Source organism: Equus caballus, chromosome 6, assembly GCF_041296265.1.
Source record: "Equus caballus isolate H_3958 breed thoroughbred chromosome 6, TB-T2T, whole genome shotgun sequence".
In the NCBI taxonomy this organism is placed as follows: Eukaryota; Metazoa; Chordata; class Mammalia; order Perissodactyla; family Equidae; genus Equus; species Equus caballus.
The window spans coordinates 87,346,076-87,365,756 of record NC_091689.1 but is presented as its reverse complement, the minus strand read 5'-3'; the positions used below and the strand labels follow the sequence as shown (position 1 = coordinate 87,365,756).

General features: G+C 39.5%; 2 protein-coding genes across 2 annotated transcripts in view; one reads left to right on the top strand and one right to left on the bottom strand.

The window, feature by feature from the left end:
* The window catches only part of HSD17B6 (hydroxysteroid 17-beta dehydrogenase 6), a 34,308-nt gene extending 33,744 nt beyond the window's left edge, over window positions 1-564 (bottom strand). Inside the window, exon 1 of the mRNA XM_023643812.2 lies at window positions 245-564. Within this exon, the coding sequence (XP_023499580.2) occupies window positions 245-305 (61 nt within the window). The 5' untranslated portion in view covers window positions 306-564. The remainder of the gene's footprint in view (window positions 1-244) is intronic.
* On the top strand, window positions 19-18,568 carry PRIM1 (DNA primase subunit 1). Its single transcript, XM_014740821.3, has 13 exons — window positions 19-181; window positions 837-994; window positions 5,088-5,194; window positions 5,266-5,339; window positions 6,364-6,500; window positions 6,915-6,973; window positions 7,666-7,775; window positions 9,794-9,885; window positions 10,058-10,199; window positions 11,779-11,848; window positions 12,276-12,367; window positions 16,810-16,908; window positions 18,452-18,568. Exons 1-13 carry the CDS (start codon window positions 79-81, stop codon window positions 18,469-18,471), a joined length of 1,263 nt encoding a protein of 420 aa, XP_014596307.2. The 5' UTR covers window positions 19-78; the 3' UTR covers window positions 18,472-18,568.
* The last annotated feature ends 1,113 nt before the right edge of the window (window positions 18,569-19,681 follow it).

The following is a 19,681-nucleotide window of genomic DNA, read 5'->3' as shown; positions in this document are numbered from 1 at the left end:
ACGCGCCTGCTCAGTGGCGGAGGCTCGGGCTGTGTGGTTCCCGCCAATTCTTGCGGCCGTCCTGCTTGGCTTGAGTTGATGGAGCCGTTTGACCCCGCCGAGCTGCCCGAGCTGCTTAAGCTTTATTACCGGAGGCTCTTTCCCTACGCCCAGTACTATCGCTGGCTCAACTATGGCGGAGGTGATGGAGGCGGGGAGCCGGGAGTGGGTCCGGAGGGGAGGGGAGGAGGATCCGGACGGGTACCTGGGAACGACAGCGTGGAGCACGGCCGCCAGGCTCTGTGCCGGGTGCCTTCAGGCGTCATGTCGAGCCCTCCTCAGCCCCTCGGAGGGTAAATGGGCCGAGAGGGGAGATGATGCCCACCCAGCTCGCGGCCACGCCGAGAACAGCGGAGCCGCGGCTCCGGGCACTGCGCGGCCGGACTCACGGTCGGCGCCGCGTTTACCTGCCGCGGGGCCGGCGCCGGGCGGGTTGGTGGGGCGGGAGCGCGATCTGCGTCGGGGGCGGAGGGGCGGCTCCCGGAGGAGGAGAGGTCCTGAGGTCTGCGCGGCCCGCTTCATGAGTGTCCGCCGGGGAGGGAGAGCTGGCGTGACGTATTGGAAATATTTCTGCATCTTTTTCCTCGTTTTTACTGTTCCCTATCACATGCGGGATGAAAAGCCCCTTGCAGTCAGGGACTGGGTCTTGTCTTTGGTTTTGGGGGGGGTTTATTTGCGTGTAGCACAGTGCTGGCCACAGGCGGCTCATTAAAAATATCGTCTCATTGGTTAATGTTACAGTGCTCTGAGCTGAGTAAAGTACCAAATTAATTTTAAAATATACATTTATTTTGCAGTGGTAAAGAATTACTTTCAACACCGTGAATTTTCCTTCACATTGAAAGATGATATTTACATTCGCTACCAATCCTTCAACAACCAGAGTGATCTGGAAAAGGAGATGCAGAAAATGAATCCTTACAAGATTGACATAGGCGCGGTGTATTCCCACAGAGTGAGAAATCGGTTTTATATATCTCGTTTTGTTTTTTAACCGAAAATGCATTGGTCCCCTTAAGGTTTTGAGAGAAAACTTTTTAGGGTTTATTCTAGTTGAAGAGCCACACTTTATTTAATTGTTTTTGCAAGTACATTGTTATGTTTTTTGTTCTGTGATACTCTACATTACTGACTGGAAATCATTTGGAAGTGCTTGTATTCTCAGTAGGACAAAAAGCTGAGTTTCTGGCAAAAGATTAAATGAGGAAGTCAGCATGATTTAAGGGAGGGAATTAAGAGAGAATTACATTCTCTCCCAGCGTTGGAGTTCCGCTCGATTCCTCTTTCTCTCACACTCCTGAATCCGTTCCATTAGGACATCGCTTTAGCGCTACCATAGTAGTATCTAAAATCCTACCACTGCTACCACCGTCATCATCCCTCGTCTGAATTACTGTGGAAACTTCCTAAGAGTTTGCTCCTGTAGACTCCAGAGTCTACTCTCAGCACAGCAGCCAGAGTGATCCGTTTAAAACAAGTCAGATGCTCTGATTCCTCTGCTCAAAACCATTCTCCAGGGGCTCCCCTTTTCACTCAGAGTAACGGCCCCTCTCTCCCTCACTCGTTCCACCTCCGCCACACTGGCCCTTGCTCAAGCACTTTCCACTGCCGAGAACCCAGTCCCCCAGATATCTTCTTGGTTCCTTCCCTCGCCTCCTTCAAGTCCTCACTCACTGAAGCCCACAGCAACCTGCTCCCCTCATCCCCCTGCCACCCATATGTTCTAAGCGCCTAGAAGAGAGAGTACACCATGAATACTTGTTGAAGGAATGAACATGCCAAAGTAGCCCTTCGTCCTCTCCTTACAAATACACACATGGGGGGAAGTAGACCCGTGGGCTAATAGCTTTTGTATGGTGCTTTTTTATATGTCGTGTATCTTGTTTTCATATCAATCCTGGTTATTCTTCTTACAAAGGAGAAAACAGGCAGGGAGGACTTAAGTAATTTGCCGAAGGCCACATAACTTCTAAATGATACAGCTGGGACCTGAACCCAGGTTTCCTGACTAAACCCCAGGGGAAGGGGGAGGAGGTAAGAAAAGGCAGGCAGGAAAAGTCCTTTGGAGAAGTTTCCTCTTCTTTAGACGTGGAGATTAAGTGGGGTCTCTATAGAAGGGGCACTGTAGTCCTCCCTAACACTGAAGGGGAAGAAGTCTCATTTTTTTATAGGGTCAAGACAGGCATCTGTACAGCTTGTTTTTTAAGGTCTTCCTTAAAAAATAAGGTCTCCTCCTACTCCTCCTATTTTCTGCTCCCCAGAGGCAACCACTTTCTTTTAGCTGATTCTTGAAGCATTTGCCTCCTTGTCTCTAAATGACATGATTATATTTCTTCCATTTTTCCATTTTAAGCATTATCTATTGACTTTCCACTCAGGCAGATGAGGAGTTAGCTTTCCTTACCTCACCCCAACCCTCCCCACACATCCAAGCTTCCCATTCCACATGCTCCTAATATGTTTGTTAGACTAAAAATTAGAAGTAGGTCACTAATTCAACTCCACACTCTGTAAATTGTCTAAACCTCCCAATGTATTCAGACCCATCAGGCAGTTTGCCAGTTTCATCCTGAAGAAATTTCTCCTGCAGCCTCCTCACCTCCAACCTGGACTGATTGCTCTCTAGACCTGACGGATGAATATGGTCTTGTAATCACTGTGGTTTCCTTTCACCTTTCTCCTTGTTGGATCCCTTGTTGCCCAGATCCTATGTTCTCTTTTTGGTTTATTCCTTGTGTTGGTGGAGCCGATCCTCCAGGAGCTTCCTGAGAAAAGGTGAAGGGAAGACAATGCTTGACACCTGTGTCTGGAAAATGTCTTCATGCTACCTTGATGCTTAACAGGTGGTTCAGTTTGTAAATCAATCTCTCAGAATTTTGAAGACATTGCTACATTATCTTCTGGTTTCTGGTGTGGCTGTTAAGAAGGCTAATGGCATTCTGATTCTTGTTCTGCTGTGTCAGAACTGGAAGCTCTTAGGATTTTCTGTCTATCCCTTCTGTCCCTAATGTTTTAAAATTTCACAATGATGTGCCTTGGTGCATATTGTTTTTCTATGTTGTGCTAGATATGGGTCCTTATGATCATGAACTTGTATCCTTCAATTCTGGGAATTTGTTTTTGTTTCTGTTTTGGTTTTGGTGAAGAAGATTCACCCTGAGCTAACATCTGTTACCCATCTTCCTCTTTTTTTGCCTGAGGAAGATTAGTCCTAAACTAACATCTGTGCCACTCTTCCTCTATTCTGTATGTGGGATGCCTCCACAGCATGGCTCATCAGTGGACTAGGTCCGTGCCCAGGATCCAAACTGTGAACCTGGGCGGCCAAAGTGGAGCATGCAGAACTAACCACTAGGCCACGGGGCCAGCCCCCTCTTCTTCTTTTTTTTTTAATATGATTTTTCCCTACCTATTTTCTCTGGTCTCTCTAGAAATCCTAAAATCAGATGTTAAGCGTCTTGGATTGGTCCTCTCATTCTATTTTTTTTCCCTGCTATTTTCTATTCCTTTGTCCTTTTGCTGTACTTTGTGGGGAATTTTCTCAGAGGTTTTCATTTCAGCTATTATATTTTAATTTCCAAGAACGTTTTTAGAGTACTCTGTGCTTTTTTCATTGATATGTCTTATATCTGAGGATGTCAATGATAGTTTGTTTTCTTTTCTTGCACCATCTGCTTTCTCTAAGTTGCTTTTTTTTCCGTTGTTTCCCCTCTCTCTTTCATATTATGTCTGGTAATCTCTTGCCTGTCGCTTATATTTAAGAATAGAGTACTAGAAGCTATTGGAAGCTCTGCACACATGACTGAGATGTCTTTACTACAGGGTGATCTGGCTGGGCCATTTTATTGAGGGGAAGCTCTGATGTCAGTTTCTCTAGATCTTTGCTAGAAGGAACACTCCACTAGCATAGAGATCTTTGTTTTGATTACTGATCTGTTCCTAGAGCATGTAACAGTGTCTGACACAGCTGGTCAGATTCTTCAGAAATGAATCTTGCCGTCTCCTGCCTGGGGTGGCAGTGGAAAGGTACAGAAGTGAGGGGAGAGGCCTGGGTCTCACCCTTCCACGTGTAAATGTCTAATTAATCCCCTGAATAGCAGTACAGTATAACCTTCTTCAACTGTGCCTGTTGCCCCCCACTCCCCAGTCCAGAGACCCTCTGTTTTATGTTCTCCAGACAATAATTCAGGTGTCTTTGCCAGGGAAATGGAAGTGCAGTCACCTGGCTCTGCAGAGTAAGTGGAGGAATGTAGCGAACTAACTGCTTGATAAATAGATTTTTAACCGGTCTTCACACTCACTCACTCCAGAGATATCCGTTGTCACTTGTTCCTGAGCCTTTTGGGGATTCTGAGGTATAAATTGGGTTGCTTCTTATCTTTCCTTCCTGAGAGCTTAAGATCCAGCTTTTATGGGTCTCCTTATAAAAACTGTGGTGGTAGTGTCTCCTCTCTTGTTCGTTTTTAAAAGGCTTAGGCCTTTCTTAAAAAAAAAACCTTTGCTATCATTTTTGTGCAGGTTTGGAGGGAGCAAAATAAGCTCTGTATTCAGTTAGCTTTCTTTACTGGGTAGTCCATTGCCTCAAAGGAGGTCATGGGCTCAGTTCAGATTAATTGCAGAGATTTTTATTGAATTATTGAAAAATTTAAAATATATTTTCGTTACTTATATGTCCCGTACAATTAAAGGTCCTTAAAACACCTTGCAATAGGGCATTAGTTATTTGTAGGTACTTTTCCGTATCAGAAACTTAAAAAAGCTTTATTATGATTTCCATTGATCAACAAATGTTTAATTATACAATGTTATATGTCAATTATATCTCAGCAGAACTGGAAAAAAAACAAATATTTATGGTAATATGTATTTATCAAACCCTGTTTCAAGTAGATGAAAGTTACATCAATTCTGGTGGATGTAAAGGATCCAAATAATGAACTTTAATTATGTGGTTTCTTCACTTCTCTATGGTCACTTTTTCCACGTGGGTAGAAAATGAGCATCGATGGCAGCTCTTATAGAAACTGATTGATACTTTGTACTTGTAGCCCAATCAACACAATACAGTGAAGCTGGGAGCTTTCCAGGCCCAGGAAAAAGAACTGGTGTTTGACATTGACATGACAGACTACGACGATGTGAGGAGATGTTGTAGGTGAGCGCCATGTGGCTTGCTGGTAAGGTGGGTGGTATTACTGACAGTGAGTAATGATGACTCTGCTCCAGTTCTGCAGACATATGTTCTAAGTGCTGGACCTTGATGACCATGGCCATACGCATCATCGACCGAGCATTAAAGGGCAAGTATCGGCAGTGTCTGAGTGGGGTCAAATGCAAGAATCTGTTTTCCTCTGAATATTAGTCTGTCTATGCCATTTTATAATCAAATCTCATAGATTTCCAACAGGATTCCTTGCAACATATGATACGAAAATGAAAGACTGGAATAATGTTGTAGTTGAAACTCTAATAAAGCTGTTGATCAAACCAGTGAGCTTTTTCCCAATGCAGTCATCTATTGAGCAACTCTGTGTGCTAGGTACTGTCCTAGATGAGAGAAATATGGACGATAACAATTCTTACCTCAAGTAGGAGACACAAGAAAATCGAGGATTACATTGTGTTAAGTAATATGCACAGAGTGCTATGGGGATAGAGAACAGCAAGGGTGCACACAGGAATGGGAAGAGCCTAGGTCAGAATAGGCTTCCTAGAAAAGATCATGAGAAGGATGGAAATGATCATAATAATAGCTAATTCTTACCTAGGGGGCTTATTGTGTGCAAGGCACTGTTCTAAACACTTTAAATTTATTAACTCTTTAAAGATCCCTAGACTGATTCTTTAAGAATAAATGGTAGTTAGTCAGGGAGAGAAATGGAAATGCTGAGGCATGAAGAAATTCTTGGCAGGGAGATCAGGATAAACAGGAACCTGAAAGGAGTTAGTATAGTTAAGGTGCTACATGTGAATAAGAGGTAAAAAATGAAGCTGACTTGGGGGCTGGCCTGGTGGTGTGTTGATTAAGTTCACACACTCCACTTTGGCAGCCTGGGGTTCACAGGTTCGGATCCTGGGCGCAGACTATGCACTGCTCATCAAGCCATGCTGTGGTGGCATCCCATATACAAAACAGAGGAAGATGAGCACAGATGTTAGCTCAGGGCGAATCCTCCTCAGCAAAAAGAGGAAAATTGGCAATGGATGTTAGCTCGGGGTGAATCTTTCTCACCAAAAAAAAAAAAAATGAAGCTGAAGAAGTAAGCAAGAATCAGGATTTTACAGATTTGTTTTAAAACTTATTTAAATTTCTCCCCTCCTCAGAGGACTTTGGATTTAAGCATCGTCTCTGGGTATATTCTGGAAGGAGAGGTGTTCATTGTTGGGTCTGTGATGAATCAGTTAGAAAATTGTCCTCCGCAGTACGTTCTGGGATAGTTGAGTATTTGAGTCTTGTAAAGGTAAGATCTTCTTAATGATAATTTACATTTCTTTGTTTGCTAGATGTTAGCAAGCCTGGTGTGTTTAGTAACAAAGTTAAACTATCTTTTATAGCATCCACATCCCAGGGTAGATGATGTTACCAGTAGATCAGTTAAAATCATAGTAGTTACATTTTTTAAGATAGTTCATATTTTTGAAAGCATCCCCCTTTGTGGCAAAAGGAAGATTAGTTTCGTTTTCTAGTTCAATTATGTCAAGTAGAGTTAACCCAGAAAGTTACAGGTATTGAGACTATATAAATAGCATCCGAGCTTCTCTACTTCGACAGAATTTAATCAGTATCTTTAGAATGCACTAGAGAAATTCTTTAATTATTTCAATTTATGTTCCATAACATACATGAAGTTCTTTTTCCATGGTTTATTTTTCAGGGTGGTCAAGATGTTAAAAAGAAAGTTCACCTAAGTGAAAATGTCCACCCTTTTGTCAGGTCTGTTGGGAAAGACTCCATGCTGTTTAAGTTGTGTTTGATTTACCTTTACGTGCTTTTAGAATTACCTTGTCATCAGTTTTCTCTGCTGGGCTAGCAGTTTACAGTAATGATAGCTAGAGTTAATTGAGTGTCTATTTTAGGCTGCTGTGTTCATGACAGGTACTTTACACATGTTCTCCTGGGTCTTCACAACAGCTTCATGAGAGACATGATGGTATCTCCACTTACCGATGAGGAAAGTAATGTGGCAAAGATGACATGAGACAGTAGATATGAAGTCTATTTGCAAACTGCTAAGCATTATGTAATTGTTGAGATGTTAAAGCAAGCAATTCAGAGTAAAAAATGTAGGCTGTATCCCTCATTCTACTAATGCATTAAGATGCTGTCCTCATTTGGTTGCTTTCTACCCTTGTTACATATTTATGATATTAACCTTTTAAGTTGTGGAGTTTAAGAAGTAAACATTTCTTGAATATCTGTTCTAACCAGGTACTGTGCTAGGTTCTCTGCCCTTAGAGGGTCTCATTTAACTCTCATAACACTGTGAAGGGATATTATTCTCATTTTACCTAGTTACGTTCCAGAAATTCAGTGAAAATAAGCCCTAGCCTCCCAAATGGCAACAAAAGCTACCTGATGTATGTGTTGCTAATAGTGTTGGGACTTTGTTACTGTTATTTCTACAGAAAATCTATAAGCATAATAAAAAAATACTTTGAAGGATATGCCTTGGTGGGTCAAGATATTCTTGAAAATAAAGAAAGCTGGGATAAGATTTTAGCCCTTGTTCCTGAAAATATCCTTTCTCAAGACCACTTCTATGTGAGGTACTTATATTGATCTATGATATTATAAGTGTGTTCTCCCTACATTTCTCATATACTTATTCTTATAAGTTTAATCTTTTTTATACAAAACATCTCCTGTATTTCTGCATTTTTGTATTTCCAGTCTGCAATACAATGAGAAAGGAGACCATTTCGTAAGTAAACTTCCACGTTTTGGAAGTTGATCCTCCTAGAATTAATGGCTATTTATTTATTTTTACTGTTAATGTTTTGTTTTTATCATTTACCACTGGCATGAAGGTGAGGAATACAATAAAATGCTTAGGCGGGCACCCCGTTGCATTCCCACCTCACTGGGATCTTCTCAGTTTACTCACTAGATGAGCCAGGCTGACTTTATTTCCACTGGCAGCACAAGAAACATATTTCTACTTTATGCGGAAATACATGTTCTTTCTTCACGGAATTCCCATCTTCTTCCCACCTTGGGTGCTTGCTCCTTCTCAAACTCCAGCTCCACTTGACTGTCAGTTCCTCATGGACACTTAAGTCATCCTCATTCACCATACTTTATTCTCTTCCTTCATCTCAAAATGAATTCATACCTCTTTGTTTGTTCCCTCCTTATCTTCTCTCTTCCTGATACATTGAAAACTGCCTGATCTTTGCTCCAGAGCTCTGTGCAGGGAAGTGTCAATCAGAATGTGCCACAGTTACAGACACAGGCTTCCTGGACCTGATCTCCCCACAGAGGTGCCATTTTCTTGTCATTTGCAGTATTGGTGACACTATCTGCATGGAGAGTTTGGGGCATCTCTAATTAAGTGAAAATCTTATCCCCCATGTAAATCCCCCTCGGCCACTTCTGGTGATTAGTGACAACTCTTGGCAATTATCCAGCAGGTCTACATGAGCAGCTAAGCAGAAGGTAGAGAAAGTTTTCTATGTTCCTGTGGGAGAATAAGTTTAGAATGAAAGTGGTAATTGTGGGTGGAAAGGACACTCCAAGGTGCATCACTATGTTTCCCATTGGACATTTTCCTTCAGGCTCTTTCACTTTTTCAGAACCACTCCAAAGTTTGTTCACAGTGATCATCAGCAGATGATTTGTAGGCTGGTCATTCTCATGAGTTTAAGGTCCACAACACTTGCTGTTTATGGCCCCAGGTCTGTTTATTCATACAATACTGTTTGAAATGCCCACAGCAGACACTCCTCAGGTGCTCACAGATGATGAGGGGGTTGTTGGCTGTGTCAACATCCAAGGTCAGATCCGTGCAGAATAACACTGAAATATTAAAATTTTGTTTCTTTTTCCTTCTTTTGAAATTATCTTCCTCATTTACTGTTGTTAAAGAGGCAATTACATTCTGGGCCTTTTCTTGTATTTCCTTGGAACTTGTGCATTCTCGGGTTCATCTGGAGAACAGCTCTCAGCTCGGGCTCTAACTCCTTGATCTTTGAAACCAGCACCCGCAGCGGGCTACCAAGCCTCACGACCTTCTGAGAGACTACAGAGCAGAAGGGGTACAATAAACCCTCCCCGTCAGGCTCCTTCTGCAGTGAATTGATGCACTGGAGGCAGCAGACACGCCATATTTCAGGACACGGGTTTTTCAAGATAAGTCATGCAGACAAGACACGTACTTGCTTCTTTGAAGTGTTCAGCCATGGCCGCTGTCTCTCCTCCACTAGGACCTCTTCTGGCCTCCATCTGCTTGTCCTCACAGCTCACTTCTCTTAATGGCTATTTAAAGAATGCTGGATCATTTACTTGAAATATGTGCCAACCAGGGAAAGGTTTTACGTTAAACTATATAGTTATTTTGGCATTCTTTCTGTCATAGCACTACTGTACTTTTACAGGGGAATTTAAGGAAATGTGTTTAAATTTAATATTTGCATTTTAGAAAACAATAATTACTTTCTATATAAACTTAAGATATCCTTGTGGTAATACATACTGAAAATAAGTTGTTCACTGATGTGCCCTAAATGAGTGTGTTCCTTAATTAAGACCCATCACCAATGCATAATGACCTTCAACAGAACTTCCAAAAGCATCACAGTTCACTTCAGCGTTGGGAGTATTTGAAGAAGGCAGCCAGCCAATGTCCGGTATGTTCCACTGAAATCTGTATCACACATACAATGCTGCAATTCTTAATTAAATTCTACTTGTTTGGCTGAGGAAGTTAAAGATGGTTGAAGATCATTTTTTAACCACTTTTAAAGAAAGCTTTAGAAGTTCCTACTGATCCCCTCATGCCGGACTTGCATCTGCTTTCAGAGTAACATCAAAAATGAGAAATGTGGACCCTGGCTTGAGTGGGAGATTATGCTCCAGTACTGTTTTCCACGGCTGGATATCAACGTTAGCAAAGGAATCAATCATTTACTGAAGAGCCCTTTCAGTGTTCATCCGAAAACAGGTACTGTGTAAAGAATGGAAAGAAAACTAAAAGAAAAATGCAAGTTATTTTTTGTTTTAGTCAGCATATCGCTGGGTGTGAATACATATGATGGCTGAGATATTAAAAGTTGAGGAATTTTTCTATCAGCTAATACCTAAATTTATTTATTTTTAATTGTTGATTAGTAGCTACCAGATGAGTTTCCACCATGTAAATAATTCTCAGTTGGGTTTCTGAGGTTCAGTGTGAGAATCAGAGTTGGAGAGGAACTGAGAAATCACACGACAGCGCTCACTGTACAGAAGAGAAGACAGTGGCCCAGGAGATTCAAGTGACTTCTCCACAGTCTTAAAACCAGTTGTGTCAGAGCTGGGAACAGAGTTCAGCTCTTAACACTCAAAATCCTCTGCTGCCTCCCTCAGTTCTTTTTCAGTAGTTTTAGTTTTCCTCTTTCACATTTCTCTTAGGTAAGATTTGATGGACTGAAACGGACTTTAAAATAAATATAAAAGTGGTTATATTGGCATCAACTTTGCTCCATCCAACCAAGGGACATAACACAGAAGTATATAGTTGTCCTTGGTAGTGTCCACAGTCCAGCTCTGCCGCTTGCTGTGGGATGTGAGGCAAACTACTCTCTGTGCCTTGGTTTTCTCATCTGTAAAATGGAGATAACAGTACCTACCTCAATGAGTTATTGTGAAGATCTAAATTGTAAAGAGCTTAGAAAAGTGTCTGTCACATATTCAGTTCTCCCGAATTGTGTAGTTTCCTTTAATAATCTACAGTGACTCTGTAGGGCATAGATTTATATAGCCCCTTTTCAAACCTGTCAACTGTGTGATTTTAGCTTCTTTTAGTAATAAGCTTAATATTTCTTAGTATTTATTTTAAGCTTAATTCCAAAGCTTCAGTGGGTATCCCCTTATTCTAATATTCAAGGTTTGGGTAAATAATAATGTTCATTCGTGACTGTAAACATTTGATTATATCGTTTTCCCCTTAAGTAGCTGTAGTCTTTTTGCTTTGTCTACAAACAGCAACTCCAAATTCCCTTAATTATTTTACTTGTTACCCACCTCACATTCTTTAGAGTCAATATCTCATTTTTGAGATGTGATGAATTTTATGTGGTGTCCCAGTGTGGAGAACTGTAAAAGGGTAGTATGGTGTTACCTATTTTATTTCCAAAATGCTTTGTAAAGATGCCGAACATATAGGTGTCTGTTTTGATCTCAGCAGACAAACCAAGATAATTAAAGGAATTATTTCCAAGAATTTTATTCCATTTTCAGGACTCACTAAATTTGAGGTTGTTCTCTACTTAAATACAGGAGGATATTAGGAAGACGGAGATAGAAATAAAAGTAAAGAGCAACTAGGTAATAGCTCAAGTCTTTCACGCTTATTTTTTGGTCATTTTTTCAGAGAAATAAAGGGCACGGCTAATGTAAAAGTATTTTTCATTTATATTTCTAAATATTGTTTTTAACAGATAAGTCTTAGATTAAAATTTTAGCCAAAAATAAGTCATAGGAGACAGCCTATAATGATTGGTATTCCACAATCATCAGTGTATAACTTTTGGTTCTTGCAGGTCGCATTTCTGTGCCTATTGATTTACAGAAAGTGGATCAGTTTGATCCATTTGCTGTTCCAACCATAAGGTATGTTCCAGATCATTGTTGACTCCTTTCTTGTTTGCAACTGTTGTTCTGAATGTGAAGTAGATTGGATTAGATCCCTTCCAGCTCGAGGCTATTGATGATGCCCTAGGAGAACATTTGCTAGTGAGTTCCACAGAACACAAGTTTTTCAGCTGCTGTTATGCAAGGAAAAGATTTTAAGTTCAAATAAGTTTGGGAACTGCTGACTTAAACAGATTAAAAGTTCTTTACTGCAAGATTTCCCAGCCTTTAATAGGCTAATGTGTGTGGAAAACTCCCAGAAGAGATTATGGTTTTTAGAATATCCCGAATTTAGTTGGCCACATAATTTTATCACAGAAAATCTTGTAGGATTCACACGCTGTCATACACTGGGTAATGTTGACCAAGAACCAGCTTTAAAATTCTCTTATTCTATTATTTGTAGCTCTATCTGCCATGAATTGGATGCCATTTTCACTAGTGAAGCGGAAAAAGAGGAGAACCAAGCTGAATCTGACATCAAACATAGAACCAGAGGTAGGTTGATATATGGAAGTGTCACTTTAACATAAGCTTTTTATATAGACATCCTTCTGTCACTCCAGTAATTAATTCTCCTTGGATTCAGCCCAGAGGGGATCAATGTTTATCCTGAAACCAGCTCAGTAACAAATAATGTTATAGCATTGCTTCTGTCCTGTCTTCATCAATTGCCCAAATGGTGCTGTTGAATCTAATTTGACTCAGCAGATATTTACTAAGCAACATCTATATGCCAGGATCTGTATTGTACAATTAAGTGGTCATTTGGTGTTAATAGTTGTTTGAATCTCATAGTCTTAGATTCACAGCTATTTATTTAACAATTACTATGTATGCAGTACTTCTGTTCTTTGTGGAGTTTTTTGTTTTTGTTTTTTAAAACATTTTATTTTTCCTTTTTCTCCCCAAAGCCCCCCGACACAAAGTTGTATATTTTTTTTTAGTTGTGGGTCCTTCTAGTTGTGGCATGTGGGATGCTGCCTCAGCGTCGCCTGATGAGCAGTGCCATGTCCATGCCCAGGATCTGAACTGGCAAAACCCTGGGCCACTGCAGCAGAGCGCGAGAACTTAACCACTTGGCCACGGGGCTAGCCCCCTTGTTCTTTGTTTTGGATGTATCCAGATGAGTGTTATGGTAAATATATGTCAAAACTATAATTGAATTGTATATTCAAGAATTTGAAGGAGGTAAGGGACTTATAAATCTTCCTGCTAATGGAAGTCAAATCTTATACCAATACCCAGGAGACGCTCAATAGCAACAGAGTCCAGTAATACTTTCTGTGATGATGGAAATGTTATGCGCTCCCCAACATGTAGTCACTAGCCACATGTGGCTTTTGATCACTTCAAATATGAGACTAGATTTTTAATTTCATTTAATTTTAATTTAAATAGCCACATGTGGCTAGTGACAACTGGAATAGACAGTGCAGGTCTGTGATCTCTGATTGACCTTTTCGGTCAAATGTTGCTACCCTTCTTTCAAAACCCAAGCTCAAATATCACTTCATCTATTCCAGCTCTACCATAATACCTAAACATAGTACATTCCACTATTAATGTTTGTAGAGTGATTACGTATTCTGTTTAAAATATCTGAATAAGTCTCCAACATGAAAAATCAGAATAACCTGGAAAAAGGAACTCAGGGAAAACAGACAATGCAAGAAACAAAGGAAAGCTTTTTTTTAAAAAACGAATATCGTCAGAGAATAAAAGATAGTGCATCCAGGGGCTGGCCCTGCGGCTGAGTGGTTAAGTTCGTGCTGCAGACGGCCCAGTGTTTCGTTGGTTCGAATCCTGGGCACGGACATGGCACTGCTCATCAAGCCACGCTGAGGCAGCATCTCACATGCCACAACTAGAAGGACCCACAACGAAGAATATACAACTATGTACTGGGGGGCTTTGGGAAGAAAAAGGAAAAAAATTTAAAAAAAAAAAAATCTTAAAAAATAAAAAAAAAAAGATAGTGCATCCAGGAAGCAAGATCATAATGCTATGAAAAAGAAACACTCAGATAACAAGAAAGAGGTCTTAAAAATCAAAAACATAACCATTAGAACAAAAAAATTCAATGGAGGGACCAGCCCTGGGGCCTAGTGGTTAAGTTTGGTGCACTTTACTCAAAGGCCCAAGTTCCGTTCCCAGGCATGGACCTACACCACTCATTGGTGGCCATGCTGTGACAGTGGCCCACATACAAAATAGAGGAAGACTGGCAACAAATGTTAGCTCCAAGTGAATCTTCCTCGGGAGAAAAAAAAATTCAATGGAAGGGTCAGAAAAGAAAAGTTGAGATTTCCCAGAAAGTAGTACAAAAAAGACAAGTTTGTTGTTGTGGTTGTTTTAAGGAGGAAAAAGATAAAGAAAATTAGAGGTCTGTTTCAGGAGGTCAAATATCTGACTATGGAGTTTTAGAAAAAGAACAAATAAAAAGGAGGAGAAATTATATAGGAAAACATCTCAGAAATGAGTCCTTGATTGAAAGGACTCAGCATAATATGAAAACAGACCTACACCAAGGCACATCATTTTGAAATTTCAGAACAGTAAGAATTAAGAAAAGATCTGAAGAGCTTTCAGACCCCTTCCTACTACCCCTCCCCCTAAAAAAGCCACAGACCTAAGAAGAATGGCCTCAGATTTCTAAATAACAATGGAAGTGTTCAATAGTTAGAAGTAGGTGCTAGAGAAGAAAAAGTGGTTGCTATGCAAGAGGATGGAGAGGTTAGAATTAGGGCAAGGACTGCTCTTTTTTCCATTCATTATAAACCTGTTGGTACCATTTAACTCTTTTTTTAAAAAGTGCAAAACTTATATTACTTTAACACAATTCTTTGAGTGTAATGTCTCTTTGTGGACATCTTTTTCGTTTGTTCAGACATTTAAAGGAAGCAAGTTTTGGTTCCTTATAAGGAGAAATTTCCTAATAAATATTCCTGTTCAAAAATACACTGCAGTGCCTATCATTTCAAGTATTCGTAAATAGGCTAATAGCCTTCAGTCAGTCAGGGATGCTATAGAGGAAATGGGAGGTTGGAATAGGTGAGATGTAAGTTCCTTATTATCTCTTTAGTTTCTGTGATTTTAGCCGTTGCCCTTTTTCACATTAGTACCATTTATTCCTTCCCTTCTACTTCCCAAATCCTGGAATGTTCTCCACTCTCCTCTCTATCTGATTATATCTTTTTTCTAAGACCCAGTTCATAGCCACCTCAACACTGATTGGGCAATTCTTTGGACTCCTAATTATCCATATGCCGTTTTGGCCTTTAATTATATATTATTTTCTATTACTACATAAGAATTTGTGTTTCCAATTCATTTGAAAACTTCTTGAGACCAAGTAGTATGGCTTAGACTTTTTTAGAATTTAGCATAGTACTTAACATATAATAGGCAGTTAGTAAATATCTGTTTAAATAATTATTGAGTGCCTATTATATATTCCACAGTGGTGAAACAAACATACAGACCTACATCTAAGGAGCTTACAATCTTGCATTAAAGGTTCAAAGTACTACGTGGTTGATCCCAAACTAACCTTTTTTTGGTATGAGTTTATTTATTATAAGAAAATTCATATATGAAAATGTAGGACAAAGTTATAATGTACCTTCATAACTGCCACAGTTCAGATATTCCAGTCCCAAGTAAGTCAGATAACATTTACTAAAACTTTATTTTAAAGTATAGTGTTTTTTTTACTCTTCCGTGAACTATTATGAGGACTCTTAATTCCATGCAGACATAACAAAATACCAAAATCCAAATCTCATCCTGTTCTCAGATTTTCTTCCCTTATTGGCTATTAATTATAGATTATGTAATTAAATGGATGATTAAGATTCTGTATTCAAAATTTTATTATGTACATGTTTAGACTATAAATCAAAGAATACCTGTTCTTCATGCACTGTGACTATAAATTTCTAATAGTCTCAAAAGGCATGGCCCTGACTTCACATTTTTAATGTTTTGCTCTGTTGGCAAAGCTATTTATTATTGAAGCCACAATTTTTAAAGAAAAGAATGTTGGGTGAGACTTAACACATAGCAATAGGTTATATTAATCTAATATTAGAGGTCCTGACTACTAGAGTAGATATGTGCGTGTGGTTTGGCAGTTTTAGAGCAGCATTGTCTAATACACTAGCCGCATGGGGATATTAAACACTTGAAATGTAGCTAATATAACAAAGGAACTGATTTTTTTTAATTTAATCTTAATTAATTTAAATTTAAAAACTGACACTCAATTCAATCATTGGAAAACTTTTAAGTATATTTGGAAAGCTTGGATATATGAGCCTACTTTTTCAACTGTATATTTTATAATTTATATGTAAATATGAATCAGATATTTCTGATGATATACATCTAAATTGAGGTGTACTTTAACTACAAAATGCTAGATTTCAAAGACAGTATGAAAGAGAAAGTACAATATTTCCATTTTTATTACATGTTGAAGTGATAATTTAGATATCCTGGGTTAAATAAAATATATTAAAATTATCTTCACTTTTTTTTTTTGATTGGCCCTGAGCTAACATCTGTTGCCAATCTTTCTTATTTTCTCCCTTCTTCTCCCCAAAGCCCCCCAGGACATAGTTGTATATCCTAGTTGTAGGTCCTACTAGTTCTGCTATTTGGGACACCACCTCAGCATGGCTTGATAAGTGGTGCTAGGTCCACGCCCAGGATCTGAACTGGGGAAACCCTGGGCTCCCGATTAGCACACAAACTTAACCCCTTGGCCACAGGGCTGGCCCTTAATTTCACCCTTTTAAAGTGGCTACTAAAGTGTTTAAAATTACACATTTCTCACAGCATTGTTCTAGAGAATTCTTACAAGAAACTTAAAGTTATACTTTCCTGTTATTCCTGCTGCCAAAACGCTAATTATAATGCATGTCTTCATAAATTAGATTATAAGAAGACCAGCCTAGCTCCTTATGTAAAAGTTTTTGAACAGTTTCTTGAAAACCTGGATAAATCCCGAAAAGGAGAACTTCTCAAGAAGAGTGGTAAGACTGTACACCTTTCCCTTTTAGCTGTTTGGATCTTAGCATGGGTAGTTTAAAGCATCCAGCAAGTGAGCAGTTCTAGAGCTCTGGTCTTTGCTCTCCCAAAAAAAGTTAGTGATTATATTACTATCCTTAGGGTTTTTGAAAATTGAGCTTCCTTAATTCAATTCAACACATATTCATTCAACTCCTTCTATTTTCTGAGGTACTATGAGGGAGACAAAGATGAATTATACAAAGATGAATTCCCTACCTTGCCTCCCTGCCTATTGGAAGTACTAACTGGTACAAAACAAAGATGCCAAGAAAATGCTGAGAAAGAGATCTCATCTCATTGAGAGAACCAGAGAAGATTTCATATGAAAGGGGTGGTATCTGAACTCTTTCCAGTGAGCTGCTATACAAATTCTAATCCCCAATGCCAAAATACCATGCCTTGAGGCATGAGTAAAATTTCTACAAGCAGAGATTTGATGAGATAAGAGTACAGGAGTAGAAAAAGAAGACAGGTGGTTCATTCTTGAAGGAACAGCAGGAGCAAAGGCATAGAGGCAGGAAAGCATTGGGTCACTCTGGAGGCCATTGAGTAGTACAGCTAATCTGGAAAGAGATGTGTCAGGAAGTGATGGGATAGAAATCTGAAGAAGCAGATGGGAAGCCAGAGTACAGATGGCCTTGAATTCCATACAGTCTTAGGAGTTTGGGACAGGGAAGCTATTAAAGGTTTTAGAGGAAGAGAGTGCCATGATATGTAGTTTTATTTAGAAAGATAAATCTAGCAACAATACATCTAGGGATAGAATAGAGCCCAAGAGACCAAATGGGCTATTACCATTAGGACAGCAACACTGGAGAGCTCCATAAGGTGCAAATACTGGGGCCATCCTTGAGACTTGGTAATGATTTGGAAGTGGAGAGATGAAAGATGGAAGTAAAAGAGTCACAGAAGCCAGGGGAAAGGAAAGTTTCAGAAGATTATCAAGGGTCAAATGCAGTAGGGAACTGATAAAATCCTTTTGGATATAGGAACTAGAAGGAGGTGCTAAGAGGATAAGCAGTGTCAAAGGAAGAGTTCTTTAAATAGGAGAGTCCTGAGCATGTGTGTAAGCCAAAAGGAAAAAAATCAGCAGTGGATATTATTGAAGAGATTGATAGATACCACAGAACACTGTGGCAACGTTAAAGAAATGCAAACTCCCTTTCCACTTCATTTTGAATAAAATGTGTGTGGGTTAAAGAGTAGTGACTAAGATAATGCTCTAGTCATAGCAGACACTCAAATATGTGCCTATTGAATGAACAACGATGACTGTGAACTTGGAAAGCCTTGTTGAAGCTGCCATTCCAACTGGCCATATTAAGTCCTTTGTATTCTTGTTCTGTGCTAGCTCAGCCTACAATGTGGGCTTCAGCAAATGTGAAAGCAAATCTTTATGCATGATGTGAATTTAATGGAAGCATTAAGCAAATCAGAAAGTGAAAATAAACAGGCTTTGTTTTGTTTTCCTTCACTATCCTTTGATAAAAATCTATTTTATTTTAGATTTACAAAAAGACTTCTGAAGATAACAACACCCCTCAAACCAATGTGGATATCTTCTACCTTCAACCAAGAATGAAATACTTCAAGAGCTGTTTAATAAAATAAGGCAGAACCATGTATGTGTCGTAATGCTCAAAGCAAAATTGCCTTTTCTTCAGAAATAATTATGTTGAAAAGATTCCTGAGACCACCCAAGGAGAGTGTCTAGGTTCCTGGAAGGAGCAATAATGGTAGGAATAAGTGGATTGCAGATAAATTTGTAAAATTTAATATTATACAAAGATAATTCTAAGATTTCTGATACAAATACTCACTCTACCAGTTGCCATATATAGAGGTAAGTGAGCAATAATATGCCCAAGACTGGATACAGCCTCCATATTTCTGGAGCGAATACTCTAGGTGAAAGAGAGCTTTGTCCTTAAGTCTTAGACACTTAATTATACCTGGAGTATGTATTCAGTCACTCCCTAATTTTGCTTACTGGTATTTTTATTGGTCAGGCCACACCTCACTGCCCATCTTTTAAAAATCACTGTAAACTGCCCTTCTAAACCTACCAAACCTTCAATTCAAAAGATATGAGTTACTAGATTACAATATTAGGACCTAGTAGAGTATTTTTTTACAACTATTAGAATTGTAGCTCCTAACCTTTTCCCTCAGAGAACAACTGGATTAGTCTAGCCTGTAAAGCAGCAGCTTAGAAAAAAATAACCAGCTTCACCAACATAAAACCTCTTGTACTTGTCAGAACACTTGGACTTTCTACATATCTGCATACTTAAATTTAATTTTAAAGGTTTTGGTTTTTCCATATTTGCTTTTGTTTGATAGATTCTGAAGTGTCAGATTTCTTTGCCTGGTTTTACAAGCAATCTAAGCAAAACAGTCATTCTGGTTTACATTCTGTCTTCTGAGAAGCAAGCTATCAGACTGGTGCTTCTGTGATTTATGAAAATTTTCCTTCTGGGGCCGGCCCCGTGGCCGAGTGGTTAAGTTCGCACACTCTGCTTCGGTGGCCCAGGGGTTTTCCCGGTTCGGATCCCGGGTACAGACATGGCACTGCTCATCAGGCCATGCTGGGGCAGCGTCCCACATAGCACAGCCAGGGGCACTCAGAACTAGAGTATACAACTATGTACTGGGAGGATTTGGGGAGAAAAAGAAGGAAAAAGAAGACTGGCAACAGATGTTAGCTCAGATGCCAATCTTTAAAAAGAAAATTTC